The sequence below is a fragment of the Drosophila melanogaster genome, chromosome 2L, assembly GCF_000001215.4.
Source record: "Drosophila melanogaster chromosome 2L".
In the NCBI taxonomy this organism is placed as follows: Eukaryota; Metazoa; Arthropoda; class Insecta; order Diptera; family Drosophilidae; genus Drosophila; species Drosophila melanogaster.
The window spans coordinates 6274242-6289687 of NT_033779.5; the positions used below are offsets into that span (position 1 = coordinate 6274242).

The 15446-nt window shown below is 41.8% G+C and overlaps 1 protein-coding gene across 3 annotated transcripts in view; it reads left to right on the plus strand.

Annotated features, from left to right (window-relative positions):
- The window catches only part of Ddr (Discoidin domain receptor), a 70344-nt gene that overhangs the window by 21119 nt on the left and 33779 nt on the right, over window positions 1–15446 (plus strand). For all 3 annotated transcript variants that reach the window (NM_001298737.1, NM_001014474.4, NM_001169424.2), the window contains exon 3: window positions 4438–4543. In NM_001298737.1, the coding sequence (NP_001285666.1) occupies window positions 4438–4543 (106 nt within the window). The remainder of the gene's footprint in view (window positions 1–4437; window positions 4544–15446) is intronic.

The following is a 15446-nucleotide window of genomic DNA, read 5'->3' on the forward strand; positions in this document are numbered from 1 at the left end:
TCGTCTGGCGAGCATAACAAATTATCTGGTTGCTGTGAGCCGTCAACTTGTTTTCAGCATTTGGAAGGCGGCAACAATATATATGGCCCAGCATCCAGATAGCAGCACACACTCAAAAATATTTATGCCTGAAATCTCATTTTTACTTTAACTTTAGCTTGTAATTATACTTAGGAAATGGGATTTGAATTTTATGGTTCTTAAGCTTGTATTTCGCTGCACTACCATTTCGTCTATCTGTATCTGTATCTGTATCTCTATCTGTATGCGTTGCTGTATCTGTATATCTGTATCCGTAGATATATGTAGTTGTCTGCTGTTGAACACACATATTTTGCGATACGTAAATACCGACAAGTGACTGCCATATTTCATTTGACCGTGGGCACGTTGAAACGTTTTTCGAATCGCTTTGCAGCGAATAAAAAATTACTCCGAACCACATTGGTCCCCTTTCGACCAAGTTGCCGAGCTGGCTTTACACTGTATTTAAATTATTTAAATTGATAATGCTAAGGCCCAGACCGTTTAAATGGTCGTATAAATCGTTTTGAAATGTGCGTTGAAAACTGGCCCATGGATCGAATGCCCAGAACCTCCATCCTTCAATAAGCCCATGGGTTTACATGATAAATGTGCGACAGTTAGCATATTGGAGGTCAAGTGGTGTCTGCCCAGATAAATGATATGTACATTGGATTATATTGGGAAAAAGGAGTACTATTTTTAGCTTAAGTTTTGTTAAGCTAACAATTTCATTCAGATAAAACGTGCTTTGGATGCAGTTTTACAACAGACCAATATCGAATTATATTTCTTTATAAGCTCAACAATTCCATTTGATTTTTGCAGAGCACTAATCTCTTCTTTTAGCCAGTAAAAATTTGGAATACATTTTCCAAGCGATTTGCAAAATGCGCAGCGTGTCCCACTTTTACCTTCTAACAGCGAAGTGTCTTGCGTTCGAACAAGTTAATACCTCGTCCCGACTTCCCCCTTTATCTGGTGCTGAAAAACTCGGGCTGAAAACCTGATATGAATGGGTATTAGATGTTGTGTTGCCAGAAACAGTGGCCAGCACAATAAATTGAACGCGAAACTACGGGAATGCATGTAATTTGGCCCGAGCTCGGAGGCGATTCCACAGCACCATAAAATCACCATTTAAAGTGCCGGTAGCTGGGACTTTCGATGGTAATCAAAAGTAAATACGACACTTAACCACAGCTGCTGGCTGGAAATTAAAGTGCAGCTGTAGGAAAGGAGTGCGCAAAAAAAAAAAGATACTTGTGGCGCTTGGAAAAACTTTATTAAATGATGATCGATCGGAATTTAATTAGCTACAAATGAATTAATTTACAAATGGAAACATATTTTGCCCAAGTGAGAGCAGCAACAAAGTGGGAAGGATTTTTTATGTAACTGCGATAGGACAGTCGGATAATTAGTTTGTATCATGGTATGCATCACGTATCTGACAATATGTAGTTTGTATAAGATACTTCAGTTTTTTTTTTATAAATATACAAAGGGTATTGCCAAATGTAGCTACACCCTTCTTGTTTTGTTTAATTTGGCGAATAATAGGGTTGTCACTTGGCCAGCCATTTTTCACAGCTCATTCGTTTCGGCGTTGTATGGTTAGCTACCTTTTAATTGCATTCATAAGATACACCCGCTCGTCGTCCCCAATTGAAAGCCAATTAAAATACGTGCGTAATTTGTTTACACAGTTCTTGAATCCCCATTTCAGTTTCAGCTTCAGCTTACTTTCAGCTTCAACAGGCCGTGGCCAAAAGTTCTGTTTGGCCAGTGGGATGGTATGAAGTGTGGATTGGTTGGGGGGTTGGGCGGTAGAAACCTGGTCATAAAGCACGCCCTGTTGCTTTTGTTGTTTATGAGCGCCAGCAGATACGCGTCATTAAGCGCGTTTCTGGCGCGTTTTGCTCGCTATTTCCACGCTGTTTCGGCCGCCCAGGAAACTTTTCCCACTGCCTTTGTGGGCATGTAACTCAAACATGCGCCAATTCACTGAAGTGGCGGCGGCTGAATACCCTGCATTCTGCGATCGTAGAATGCCACTTTGCCAAAATCAACATTCCAACAGATAGTTGAGTTCCGCAAAACCAGTGAAGTGGTTAAGGCTCAGTAGACGATTTTGATCCCACGGAAAACGCTTTCATAACTGAGTTTGCAGCTAGATTTTCCATTTTCGCACTCACCGCAGCTGCAGAGATGAAAGTGTATACGCTGTGTTTGTCAGCAATTTTCAGGGCTTAGCTTACGCACATATGTATAGTACGTATCAGGACCTTTGGTCCTCCCCCCAGGGAAGGATCCTTTCGCCCTGCATTGAACTGTAAAATTGTGTAATTTTCAATTTCATAAAGTTTCGCGGTGTTTTCCTTTGTTTGTGTTGTTTTGCCCGCCCGCCTGGCCAAACTGGGAACTTTGAATTATGATTATCGCACACACGCGTAACTGCAGCGGACAGGGGGAAGAAGAAGCAGCAGCACGAGCGAGCGGCCGGGCAGCGCACTCAAGTGCAGTTAATTAAATTTTGTGCAATTTATTCTGCTCAAAACTTTTCCAGCAGCAACAATTGGAGTTCCAACGCCGCACACTGGGCTAATATTCTTTAGATATTTTCCTAATATTTATTTTTAACAAATTGATTAGCTATAAATCTGCAAATGAGTAAAAGTCGTAGTTTATAGTCGTCGTTAGTTTATAAGTTTAAAGTCTCTGAAAGGTTACCAAAGTCTCAGAACTTGGTGTATCTTATATGACAGAGCAGATAGCCTGTAACTAAGTTATTTAAGCACAAAAGAGTGCACAATGTACTGATTTGATCATACTTGCTTGCATGCTAAAAACTTTAAACAATTATTTTCCGATTGCGAACCACTGTGCGTTAAGCTTTGTTTACTTTTCACTTTGCAGCTCTGCATTTCGCCGTCAAAGTTTCGCAAAATAGTTTCCTCCCAGGGAGATGTTTTCCCGGGGTCTCGCCACCTTTGTTTATTCGGCCAAATATAACATGCTCAAAGCCACCAAGCATTTGCCAGGCCGTCGCCTTTGAGTTGGCATACTTTTTCCACTTGCCTGGCAATCATCATCCGTCCTCCGGAGACGGAAAATGCTGTAGAGTGGTCGGTCCATTGTTATAATGGATATGCTGGAATCCAAATCGAGATCATCCATCAATTACGCACAGCACACTTAGTGCCACAGTTTCTGCATTTCCCGCCAGTTGTAAGAGTTTTGTATGTTTTTCAATAATTAAAAATAATTTATTTATGTTAATATTGAGGGAGGTTCCAAATAGTAGAAGTTGACTGATTGCAACATCTACTGCCAACTTTGGCCGTCTGTGCATAATTAAGCTATTGCGTTCTCAACAAATGAGTTTTCAGAACTGCAGAAAGAATGGGCTAAATAAGTAAACAGAAAAACCATGCTCTGGAAGCATTGAACACATAAATATTGTTTATGTAAGTAAACATTACGAGGGCAATGCGAGCGAAATAGATGAATATTTGTTGACTTCACTCGCTGCGATAATGAAACCAATTTGTTTATCAGTAAGCGTGGCGCGAAATGTTTTTTATAGTGCCGAATAATACAGTTTTTCATTCAAAAGCTGTTTGTATAAAGTTCAGCTGTGTATCAATCATTTTTGAATATTTCCTGTTTTTGTCTAGCATCCCATTTTCCAAAACTATCTGAGCAGCCCTCGCAGTCTTGGGATCTTCTTCGAGAAGAAACTAAGAAAAGGGTCACTTCGAGCATGGGTATCCATATCCATATCTGCAGATGGCGCGATTGACCGCCTCCAAAGCAGCATTCTCGGTGGGAGTGGACGAGTGGGAATGGAATTGGGAATGAGAGTGGGAGTGGGCCTAACCCTTGTCTGGTGCGCCGGGTCGGTGCTCAGCTTTGACTTATGGTGCTTAAGCACTGAGTGATTGCATCTAATTATTCACAGAATGATAATATTCTCGATATTTTGTGGAAGCAGCAACAACTTGCACCGAGCCGAGGGGATGACGATGATGATGATGTCTGCGATGTCTCAACGACCTATTCATGACCCCATCGCGGTCCCTTGGCTGGTGGGAGGAGGTGATAAGGGGGGCGGGGCCCCATCATTCTTGGAGCCGTGATGATAATTGCGCTTTTCATTCCCTCTCACAGATTGATGGCGAGTGAAAATTGAGTTGCTGAAATGATAGCAGCATAGTATCGCTTCCAATTTCCCGAGCTTTGTCCGCGGCATTCGGCAATTAATTTACGCATAGGGAAAGGTCTCTTGATTTGTTTTCCAATTACGGAATTCCACTGCTTTGTTGAATATCTCCTTGATTGAATATCTCGTTCTTTAATTAGTTGTAATTTCTCATCTTTTTTGACCAGATTTTCTTTTGCTTTTCACAGGAACCTGCAAACAGGCCTTGGGCATGGAGTCTGGCGCCATCGCCGACTTTCAAATAACGGCCAGTTCGGCCCATGATATGGGAAATGTGGGACCACAGCATGCCAGGTAAGCTAAGCTCCCCAATCTGGCCCCTATATCATGGCACACACGTGTCTCTGATGCTGCCTGAAAATGATAAACATCCATTAAATTTGACTCATAATATGACGAATACGAGTGTGCCTGTGGGTTTGTATAATGTGTAATGTGCACACACACACACACACACATAAGACATTCTCTCGTTTCCTGCGTGTACATGAACATTATTATTATGAATTATTTAATGGCGTGTTTAAATGCCTTTATGTCGCTTGTGACACAAAAAAAAAAGAAAGAAAAACAACAGAAACACCAAACACACAATGACATAAATTAAAATACATCAGAGCAGCAGCAACAACAAGTCGAACAGAAACATGTGCAGAAAATTTACATCCACATCGAGAATAATGATACAACTTATGGCCACATTATATTTCGCTGACATTTATTTGCTCGCTATAAAGAGTGGGAAAGTGCGTTCCTGATTTATCTCAATCCGTTGAAGCTTGACACAGAGGTACAAAAATATCCTGGTAATTATTTAGAAAGTCAAGGGCTGACCACGCACACAGAATATCCCAGCCATCAAATCCATAATGCTGTGCTGGGCTATAAACTCTTCCAACAACATCTCTGTAAACATTTTTACGAGCACTAAAATCGTCTTCAGAATGTAGATACAAGACAAAGAGCCGCGGAATATTCACAAAGTCGAACTCAACAAGGCAAACGAATCTCGGAAATAAAACAAGCCATTAAAAAAAACTTTTGGATTAATATTTGGGAAAAAAATACGAAATACAAACTCTTTAAGTTTCCTGTTCCTACTAGAAATCGGCTATTGATAGCGCATAAGTGAAGTTGTATGGAGCTAAAAATCCTTCCCTCTTATCTTGAATCTCTTTCACATCTGATCTCAAAGTTTATACGGACGGACAAACGGACATGGCCATATGTAGTACATATTATGTACTTTATAGGACTAATTGTTTCATACATTTCAAAGAATCTAGTTAGCCCCTATATAATTTAATAATTCTATACTTTGAAGTAGGGTATATTTTTAATAAATAGCTGATACTATAACAGCCAAGGAAATATGTATATGAAATCAAAAATTGAAACAGCAAAGTATGAGGCATCTCCGTAACGACAGTTACAGACAGCGCAGTCATAAAATTTAAGCAAACGCTACAACTGATCCATGAGCAAACAAACAGTGTATGAGTGGAGTAACAGAAATATTGATTATAATGTCAATGTCGCCTGCGGGCACGGCATGTGGGTGGGTGGGTGTTTGTGGGGCTGAGCGGGAAAAAGAAGACCTCGCATAAAAATAAAAGAAAAGCAATAAAATTATGCAAAGTCAACAGAAAAGCGGCCAGCGACAGGCAAACGACAGGCAGGCGACCACGGTGCCCTGGTACGTGTTGACTGCCCCCCCCCCCTTAACCACTCCCCCTTTATTTTCATTTTCGCAAGCCCCAACTCGCCCCAAACCAACATTCCCATTTCCCCGCCCCCTAACAACCCTGTGCACATATGTATATGGAGGTATGTACTTTGTACGGGCAATAGGGGCAGCAGCTCCGGTGCGCAAAACAAATGTTTGGTAGTAAAAATGTCACACATGGCGTTTTGCATGTGGCGCCCTCTGCTGGGAAGAAATTGCCGTGCGATTGGAGTAAGTACACTGGGAGAAAAGGTTATCATTGGCATAAGATTCAATATAAATTTTAAGCTTTAGTAATATTAAAACTAAAATAAGTCTAAAAAAATATGTTTAATTTTTGGCTTAAATTAATTTACAATTATTTATGTAGTTTTGATTAATTAATTTCTTGCGGTGCACAAATGTGTGCGTGCCCGAGCCTAATGATGCCCTCGACCGTCTTCGAGTTGGGTTTTTGGTTAAGATGCGCCAAAGTCATATGAATTTTATTACAAATGGAAAAGGTGGCTCCACATGAGACACAAAAACCAGCGGGAAAGGGTGAATGTGGAGAGGGGGCAGGAATGCATGGAAATTCACTTTCTTGTATGATAAATGAAAAACTTTGTTTTCCACATTCAAGCGGCCAAAGTTGGTCTTTAAGTTCCGTTTCGACAAGATTTATATCGTGCTTTTCGGCCACTTGGGAGAACCACCGGAGTCGATGAAACTTATTACCTTGCTAGCCTACATTTTGAGCTCCAATTCGAGAAACAAAGGCGAAACTAAGGCATAGTGCAAATTATGCCATCGCCGTTCTTTATGAGCCTCTCGTGACCGAAAACTCTTTGCCTAATTTAGTTTTACTTTCCCTCGCCGGCGGTTTGCTGTGTGCCTATATTTGCCAATATATGCCACTATTTTTTTTCACTTTCACGTCTGGGAAATGACAATGTGCGGCATTCGCCATGTTTGTGGATGCATGGAATGGCCATGCGTGAATTTTGATGGATGTCTTTTTGGGAAAATATGCGACTCCCCTGCACTCGCTTCCTCACATTATCACGCATCAGCCACTTGCGTGTGTATGCACATGCATATGTATGTGTTCGGCATAAATTTTGGACATATATTTTTGACAGGCGATTCGACCCATAATTTCCATCGCCTGAATGTAGGCTACACTTTAATAGATTCTATCGCTTGAATGGTGGAGAGAGGTCCTGCGAAGAGGTAGGCAAAGGATAATTGAAGCAATTTAAGGCAAGTCGAGGTTGGGAGTTTGAAAACCTTTGATGGTTTGGGGTATTCGTTTACAAGCGAAAAGTGGCCTATATTAATACATAAAAAATTAAAGGATTTAATGTTACGTATACACGTTTTAAGAAAGTTCAACGAAAAGAAATTGAAATCGCCCCTTAGGAGTATCAATTTAAGTATCCTCGTCAATGCCACGGATGCTTTGACATTATGTGCGGCTGTGGGGAAATTGAATAAAATGATATAAATAATTCAATAAGCAATTTATTTCTAATGAAATATGTAGGGCAGGGAAACTTTCTGCTACTCGAGGCCAGTGATTGAGAGCGATGCTCAGCGCACAGAAATGCCAAACCGTTATCAAAACTCGAATTCGATGAGGCAAAAGGAGCGAATACAGGCCTTAAATCATAAAAATTGACTCATTTGTAACATAAAAAGCACATTAACACATTAAGGGATTCCAGACATCGGTGGGACTTGGGACCGTCAGTGGAAATGGGGGCTACGAGGGATGATGATTGGATCTGCCGACAGGCGAGGAAAAAACAATGTGGGCAAAACATTCCGAGATTCGATAAACTAATGGCGAGGAACGAAATGCCATCGGAGCAAACCACACTAGTAAAAATTGCTGCGAGTTTGTAATGTCTTTTTGTGTTAAGGGAATCAATATTTTGACTTTGGTAAATTCAATTTTGGCATTTACTTGTAACTGTCAATTGTGTCGACTAACACTCTTAAACACTCTTGTGTTTCTTCATTAAAATAATTTGCTTTTATTTATTATTCTTTATGAACGAATATGGTTTTAAAATTGTATGAATTCTGGTGGTAAGATGGCAAAAGGAAATCCAGATCAAGTTCTAAGTTATGGTATTTTGACTGTATACGGATGAAAGTTCCCACCCCGAGAATTGGATACACCTTTGAGCTCCCATCCTTTGTGCCGGTGGCCCAACGCCCCCCCCAAAAACCACCGCCCTAATTGTCGCATTAGACGCTGCTTCTGGCTGTGTGCGAAAGTCAGTTATGTAGCTGGGCCGCAACAAATGGGTGTGCCACTCCCACGAAAACACGCATACGCCCCGTCGCCCAGCCACCCACTTATCAAATTCACCTTCCATTGTTGCTCACTCGACGGCGGTCGTCCTGTCGCTCACTTAGTCGCTTTTGTGGGGTTTCGCCTGTCAGTGGCATTGATTTTCGCTTTCGGCTCTCGGCGCAGCTTGCTTTTAGGCCCCATTTCCATTGCCATTCCCAGTGCCAGCCCCAATCCCAATTCCAATCCCCCAAAGTTCGGCTCCTGCGTGGACTAGGCACTGATTGCGATGTGCTGGCAGCCGGCTGCCGGCTGCCAAAGTTGGCCACTGAAGCAATTGCTGTTAACGCGTTTTCCATTTTATTGCATTAATGTTTGATTTGGTTTTTCGCCTCATTCCCAGCAACACTGCTGCTTAATGTCCGCCCGATTGAATTGATTGCTGGTGTGCGTGCATCTGGGCGGAGTACACTAGACGGCTGTGTGCTAGAGAAGACAGCGTGCCAGTCACGAGTCCAATTAACCGATTCTCCATTGTCGATTCTCGGCATTCAAAATGTCCTTTTTATGGATTTTATCGGGAATTGACGTCGGTTTTTTATGAAAATGTTTGCTTGTGGCACGCTTATAATACAGTATGTAACAGAATGTAAAAAGCAGCTTTTCCGACTCAATTTATTTCATTATCGTATGAGTAAAGTTACTATTTTTCTAAGCATAATAAAATTCTCATTTCGACAAAACTGCAGAAATTGAATTGTTCTTACTTACCGCACCCTGGAGTTCCACTCTTATTTCTAACAATAGCAATTTCCCACATTTTTCCGCTTGTGTCCATTAAAGCCTCTTTCCAATAAAAACTTGTGCCCTCATGAACAAGTAAACGAAAGTTCGTCGGTAGGGCACCGCGTCTGCAGCTGTTTAAATAGGTATTTGTAAAGTAACCATTCGGTCGCGGCACCCGAAAATCAAACAATTCTGTTGACCAAATAAAAATAGACAAGAAGCTGCAACTGTGTGGGAGAACCACGCCCTTTGCCGCCTTCCACCTGTCTGGCCATTGCGACGGATCACTTAGTTTCGCTTGTGATGTTGCAGTATATTGTGTATATATTGGTGGAGTGAAATCTTCTGCTAACACATCTGAGGTCGTAGAGTTAAGAGCGCCTAGGCAGGGTAAACACCACAGTCCGAAGACTGGAAGGCGTATTGAGTTGTCCAACGGATCACCCGGAAGACTGGGAGTCGTGCTTACGCAGTCTGCAGCTTCTGTTTGCCTTTCAATTACTGGGGGCAAACACGGCATGGCTATTTGGCCTGGCTATTTGCCATTAAGCAGCCTCGTTCCTTTGAGGCTGCTGGTTACGCATGCGCACCACACAATTTGCTGCTTCAGAGATCACTAGTTTCGCTGGCCGCCAATAAAGTTTGCTTGGAGATGGACCAGGAACACATTTATGGCGGAGTAAGAATAATGCGTTTAATGGGAAACGATGGTTTTAACAAAGACCCTAGATTATTGGTTATTGGATATAGGTTATTCTATTGTCTTTGGTTTTAAATGCTACTTGTATCTAGCAGAAGACATATACAAAAGATCATATGGCTTAAAAGATACATTATGTATCTATTTTTTGTAACACCACATTATATCATAATGAACCTTATAAAAAATATTATGTGTAAACACAAACATCTAGTAGTTATAAAGTACTTTTAGCAGTTAATTAACAAGGCTTTGCCAGAACTGATACTTCTTTACAGACAGATACACAAAGCATGCTTTTGAAGTAGCGCAGTTAGGTGTGAGTAATTGAATTATCTATGCTATCAGCAGAAAAGTGGTTGTGCTGAGACAACAATGCGTTTTCGAAAAGTCCTTTAGCGCTGCACTATGTACAGGGACATTTAAATTTAGTCAGGCGCATTTTAGGCAAATGTCATAACCGCACAGGCGACAATGACCAAAGGAAGCCATTTGAAGGACGGGACTGTGGGCTGTGTAATGAGCCACTTTGGTAGTTGGCCGCCTGCAGACTGCGACAGAAGAAGCTGAAGAAAGTGGGTGGCGGCTTTGTCACAGCTATTGCGGCCGACAATAATGGCTTAGGAAAGCGGCAGGAAAACAAGGCAGAACCGCAAGAGAGAATCAGCCAAAGCTGACTTGCAATGCTGGAAAACAGCTGCCAAAATGCCGGCCAAGTAAATGGGCAGAAAATGGGAAATGACATGCAGAGGACAACTCTTCTTCGCCACCGAAGGAAAATGAAACGGGAAAGGCAAAGGAAAAGGAAAATGCGAGGAAAAGCAAACAATACAAATGCACGTCGGGAACGCTTTAGGAGTCGGCAGACAACACTTCAAAAGTGGTGAGCTGGTCGAGGAAAGTGGTAGAATCCAAGTGGCAGTGGGTGGGGCGGCGGGTGCGGAGTTTTGCATTTTGTGTGCCATTGTGTCAAGTGGAAATTGCAGGGCGAAAGCTTAGGAAAAGCGAAGGAAAAAATGGCAAACACGCAGAACTACCAGGCTACCACGGAAAAGATGACAATATAGCCTCAGGCGCCGAGGCAGCCAGCAACAGCCAGCATAAAAGGAGATGTCGGCTTAAAGTTCAATGGAAAATATGAAAAGTAAAATGGCGACAGTGGCTTCCGTGGAAACGGAAAAAGCGGCCGGGAGAGCCAGAGGGCCGGGACGTGGCCGGGAGGGATGCTTGGGTCGACGAGGAGTCGGCCATTAGCGTTTTATGGCCAAAAAGAAAATCGATACACTCGCAAACCCACACACACACACACACACAGAGGCGAACGACAATATGTTTGCTGCTCTTGTAGTTGGCCTCCATTTCGTTTGCAATTTGTGACGTGCAAGGGTTGAGGACACCTTCCATACGCCCCCGCAGCCCCCCTTTGTTTTCACTTCAATCATAAAAGCATAACACAAAAGCCATTATTCTCTGCAAGAGGGAAGATATACACCTACATACATACAATATATGCCATGCCTTCCATCCTTCTAATGTGGGTTACGGCTGAGGAAAACTGTGGGTGAGCGGGCGAGCGGAGGAGGTTGACCGAGAATATGGTGGAAAAATACTACACTTCGGTCATAACATGCATTGAAACACTAAAATGACACAGTTTATGAAAATGCATTTAATTAACTAACTAAATATGAACACAGCCAAATCCATCAAAAATGCTGAGCACATAATCAGGTCAAGACACATTTGGTAATGTTTGCATTTTTTTTCCAGCTACGGAATCCTTGAGAGCTGGTCTTACCACAAGACTTAAGCTCTGCGAATATACTACAAAGACAGTTTTGTGAAAGGGTTTTATAAGTTTTAGACAAAGAGAAGGATATAAACATAATTGAATTAGAAGCATGATATGCTGTGCCACTTATGAAATTAGTAGAAATTCCTGCTCGTCGAATAACCTAAGCACATTTCTTATTACCGAATGTTTAGCATAAATGGGCAAAATACATTTTTATTATGCAGCACTTATCTAAGTCAGACCATTCTTGGGCTTCATCCCCAAAACCCCACATCGAATTTATTTCTTTTTGGGCTGCTCGGGTTCATTTGCTTTTTTGTTATTCCGCCTAAGGACTTCTAATAAGTCTGAGATTTGTGGAATTTATGCAGGAGAGGACTTAAAGTTTGCACCTAGAAGCGGGATAAGGTTTCCACTGAAAAGCAAAGCAGATTTCCAGCAGCTGGGGCTCTCAAAAGTTCTCCTGCTATCCCCTTGGCAACATAACTTTTGCTTTGAGGACCAAACGTAAGCTGCTTAAATTTTGTTTTTCCACCGGAAAAACCTATCCAACATATGCGCCCCATCAAAGCCCATTTAATAGTCTCCAACAAGGGAAGGGTTGCTTCAAAAATTTTGGGGGTTGGAGAGTTCAGTGGCACCCATGTACATTTCGTATGAGTATGTCTATCCCATTGTGTCCTTCACTTCACCTGTGGGCGGCGGGTGGAAAAACTGAACCGGGCTCTGTAAAATATTTGCGTTTTCAATATGCCTCAACAAGTGTGTAAGATGCTTACGGGGGATGTCGGTTCCCCTCCTATTTATTTTTCATTTAATTTCCAATTCCTTCGTTCGGCGCTTTTAATGGCACTTCATGCAATTAAAATGCCAAGTCAACAATTCTTTCAGCGAACAGCTCGTAAGCTACTAAAAATTATTTTTTACGATTGTCATAAAGACGACTCTCTCGCCCAACTTTCTCCACCAGCCCCAAAAGCCCCCAAAACCCCAAAAACCCTTGCCAAAACAATGACGCCTCGTCTAGCGACTGGCAGTGGAAACAACCGAGCATCGTCGAGTTTTTAATTAAAATTTTTTCTCCTTTCTTCTCTGCTCAGTTGGTAAAATATTTTGGTAAGCTCGAAGTGTTGAGGCAGTCAAAGAACTGAGGGGCAATCCTTTAACAAATTAATTTTTAGCCTCAAATGAGCGCCAGCTGCCTTTAATAGCTTGTTTCCACCTACTTAAGTGGGCGGAGGAAAGCCTCGTCACCTAGCAAAAAGCGATAGATTGACATTGAACCGTGCTGAAAAATACAGGGAAAAATGCTGGAAGTTGAGTTTCAGTAACAGTCTTTCAAATTAATTAACAAAAATAGCATTGAGGTTCTTCAAATTTGCTCAATTCAATTCTATAAGCCCGACATTTCCTCGCATTCTTCATATATATCTACCAGTATTATAAGTCAGCATGAGATGAACCAAAACGCATGCCGTATTCAAAAATGGTTACAGCTAGTTTTTAAAGAATTTCACTTGAAATTCTTCCCGTTTTGCGGCCATAACCTGTAGTTTGCACATATGTACGCCTTACGACGAGCAGAAATCTGTTTCATTTTGAACTTACAACATTTTTGCAATACTTGCATTCGGCACTCAGCCAGGGAAAATAACTCTGTTGGTAAGAAGCTTAAATATTTTGCTGGGAGAATTTAAAAAATGTTCTGCTTGTTTATTTCATTTCAATTACTTTTCGTTGGAAAACGGAATTGTTATTACTATGATACAGCATTATTCGTACTTGGTATTGCAAATACTTAAGTTAAGAGTAATAATGTTTTCCATGGTAAATTCCACGCAGCATATCCAAGCAGTTCTGGATACCCGATTTGACCCACTTAACATATAGTATTTAACTCCCCGAGGATTAGGAATAACGAGCAGAGCTCCTCCATTACCCGACTAGTTTCCACCGAGGCGGACCCAGTTACCAGTTACCAGTTACCACCTTCCAGTTACCCGTAATTGTATCTGTGTATCTTCATCTCCGGATGTGTTGCGAATACATGGATCGGTCTAGTTGCTGGCTGCTAAGCCACATAAGGTGGTAGCAGACCCAGTTAGCGACCGTGTGTAAATGCAACTTTTGCCACTTAGTCTGTTTAGTGGGTTTGGGGGGGGGGGGGGGTGGTGGTGTAGAAGCCAGGTGTTTCGGGGGGCACTAACATCGTGTGCGCTGCAGTTATGCGATAGCCGCCGACCTTTTATGGCATTTTTTAGTGGCTCTTGCCTAAATAAAACTTGCTCCAGATGTTGCTGCTCGGGTTCAGGGTTTCCCTCGGCGGGGTTTTTCCTCTGCTGACTTGACCATAACGCGCCGTGTATCCTGGGCTCCGCTTGCAAAGTATGCAACAATTTTCCGTAAAGCGAAACCACAGCACAGCAGCGGCAGGTTGAGTGAAAAACACATTTTCGCACGGCATTTTCCGGACTCGTTTCTCCGTCCTCTCGGGAATAGTTTTCGGGTATTAAATAATGTGACGCAATAAATGAGTGGAGCTGTCGGCCTCGTTAGTGCTCCTTCGAAACGAAGCTAATAAAAGGATCTCCTTGCCCGAAATGCAATGTAAGCTGGCCCAAACGAAATATAGCTGGCATTTTTAGCTGCATAACAAGCAATAGATACACTGAGCGAAAAGAGCCTAACCATTCCTAAGCTTAAGTTTCTTTTTCTAGCTTAAAACCAGTCGAATTATATTAACTATTATAAAGATTTACTGTATTTCAGAAGTTCTTAACCTTTTCAGACGGAAACTTTCTTACTCGGCTCAACTTTTCCTCATTTTTGCTTGTGTGTATATACTTCTTGTTTATTTTTTGCTGTGCTAACTTCAATTCTGGGTCACGAATTTGAGCCTTGCATTATATTAGCGAGACTTTCGGGAGCTCAGAAACTCAAGACATCATTTGGCCAATTTATAAATGCGCATTGAGAAAATGTTTGCGTTTGGAATTTTTAGTTCTCTTTTTCGAGCCCCACAGTTTCGTTGTCATGAAAATTATGCTAAATGCTATCCCAGGTGACCCATATGTTAACGGTAATAAGCAGCGCAGAGTATCGCGCGGAGTAAAAATCCGTTTAATACAGGGTCATTATATACCCTACAATACAATAATTTTGTGTAATATACAAACAAATATTTAAAAAAAACCTTTGTCTGGTTAGGGATAAGAAAGTGCCATAATTTCTACCATATCATGGTTTATAGAGTATTATACCATTATTGTATGGTTACGTACTTTTGGTCGTTACAGCCAATGTGTGTGCGAAAGTAACTCAGTGGCAAAAGCCATGTTTGCCGCCTTCACCTTATGCCATGGCACAGTTCCCAGGACACTCTCCGCGGGATTTATGACTACCAAATTGATATTAATGTTGGAAAACACGTCGTGCTCCGCTCCTTCAGCAAATATGTGGAGTTGGTGTAATGGGGGGAGGGGGTTACCTTGGGCAGGATTGGGAATGGTTCGCTGTGTCAGCTTGGCATCGTTGAATTTTTTGACTTTTTACGTAGAGGGGAGATCCTTTCGGGCGTTTGGTTACGAATTCGCCCTATGGTGTCCTGACTTGGGGCGCTGTAAGCCGCGATTAACGTAAAATAGCGTATGAAGAGCGGCCAACAGTGGCTGCAAAAAAATATGCCACACGAAGCATGTGACAAAAAAATGCATACTGAATATAATCCAGCTGTTCCGAGTGAACAGAATGTAGGTCACGAAAGGAATGAAGTAAACTGTGTGTATATAGTATATATGTATCTATAATGCAGTATATGCTTGCAGTTTTGTGAATAAAAGTTACGGCACTCACAGACCACCGACACCAAACATACATACATTTGACGAACATTCACTAATGAAGCAGATA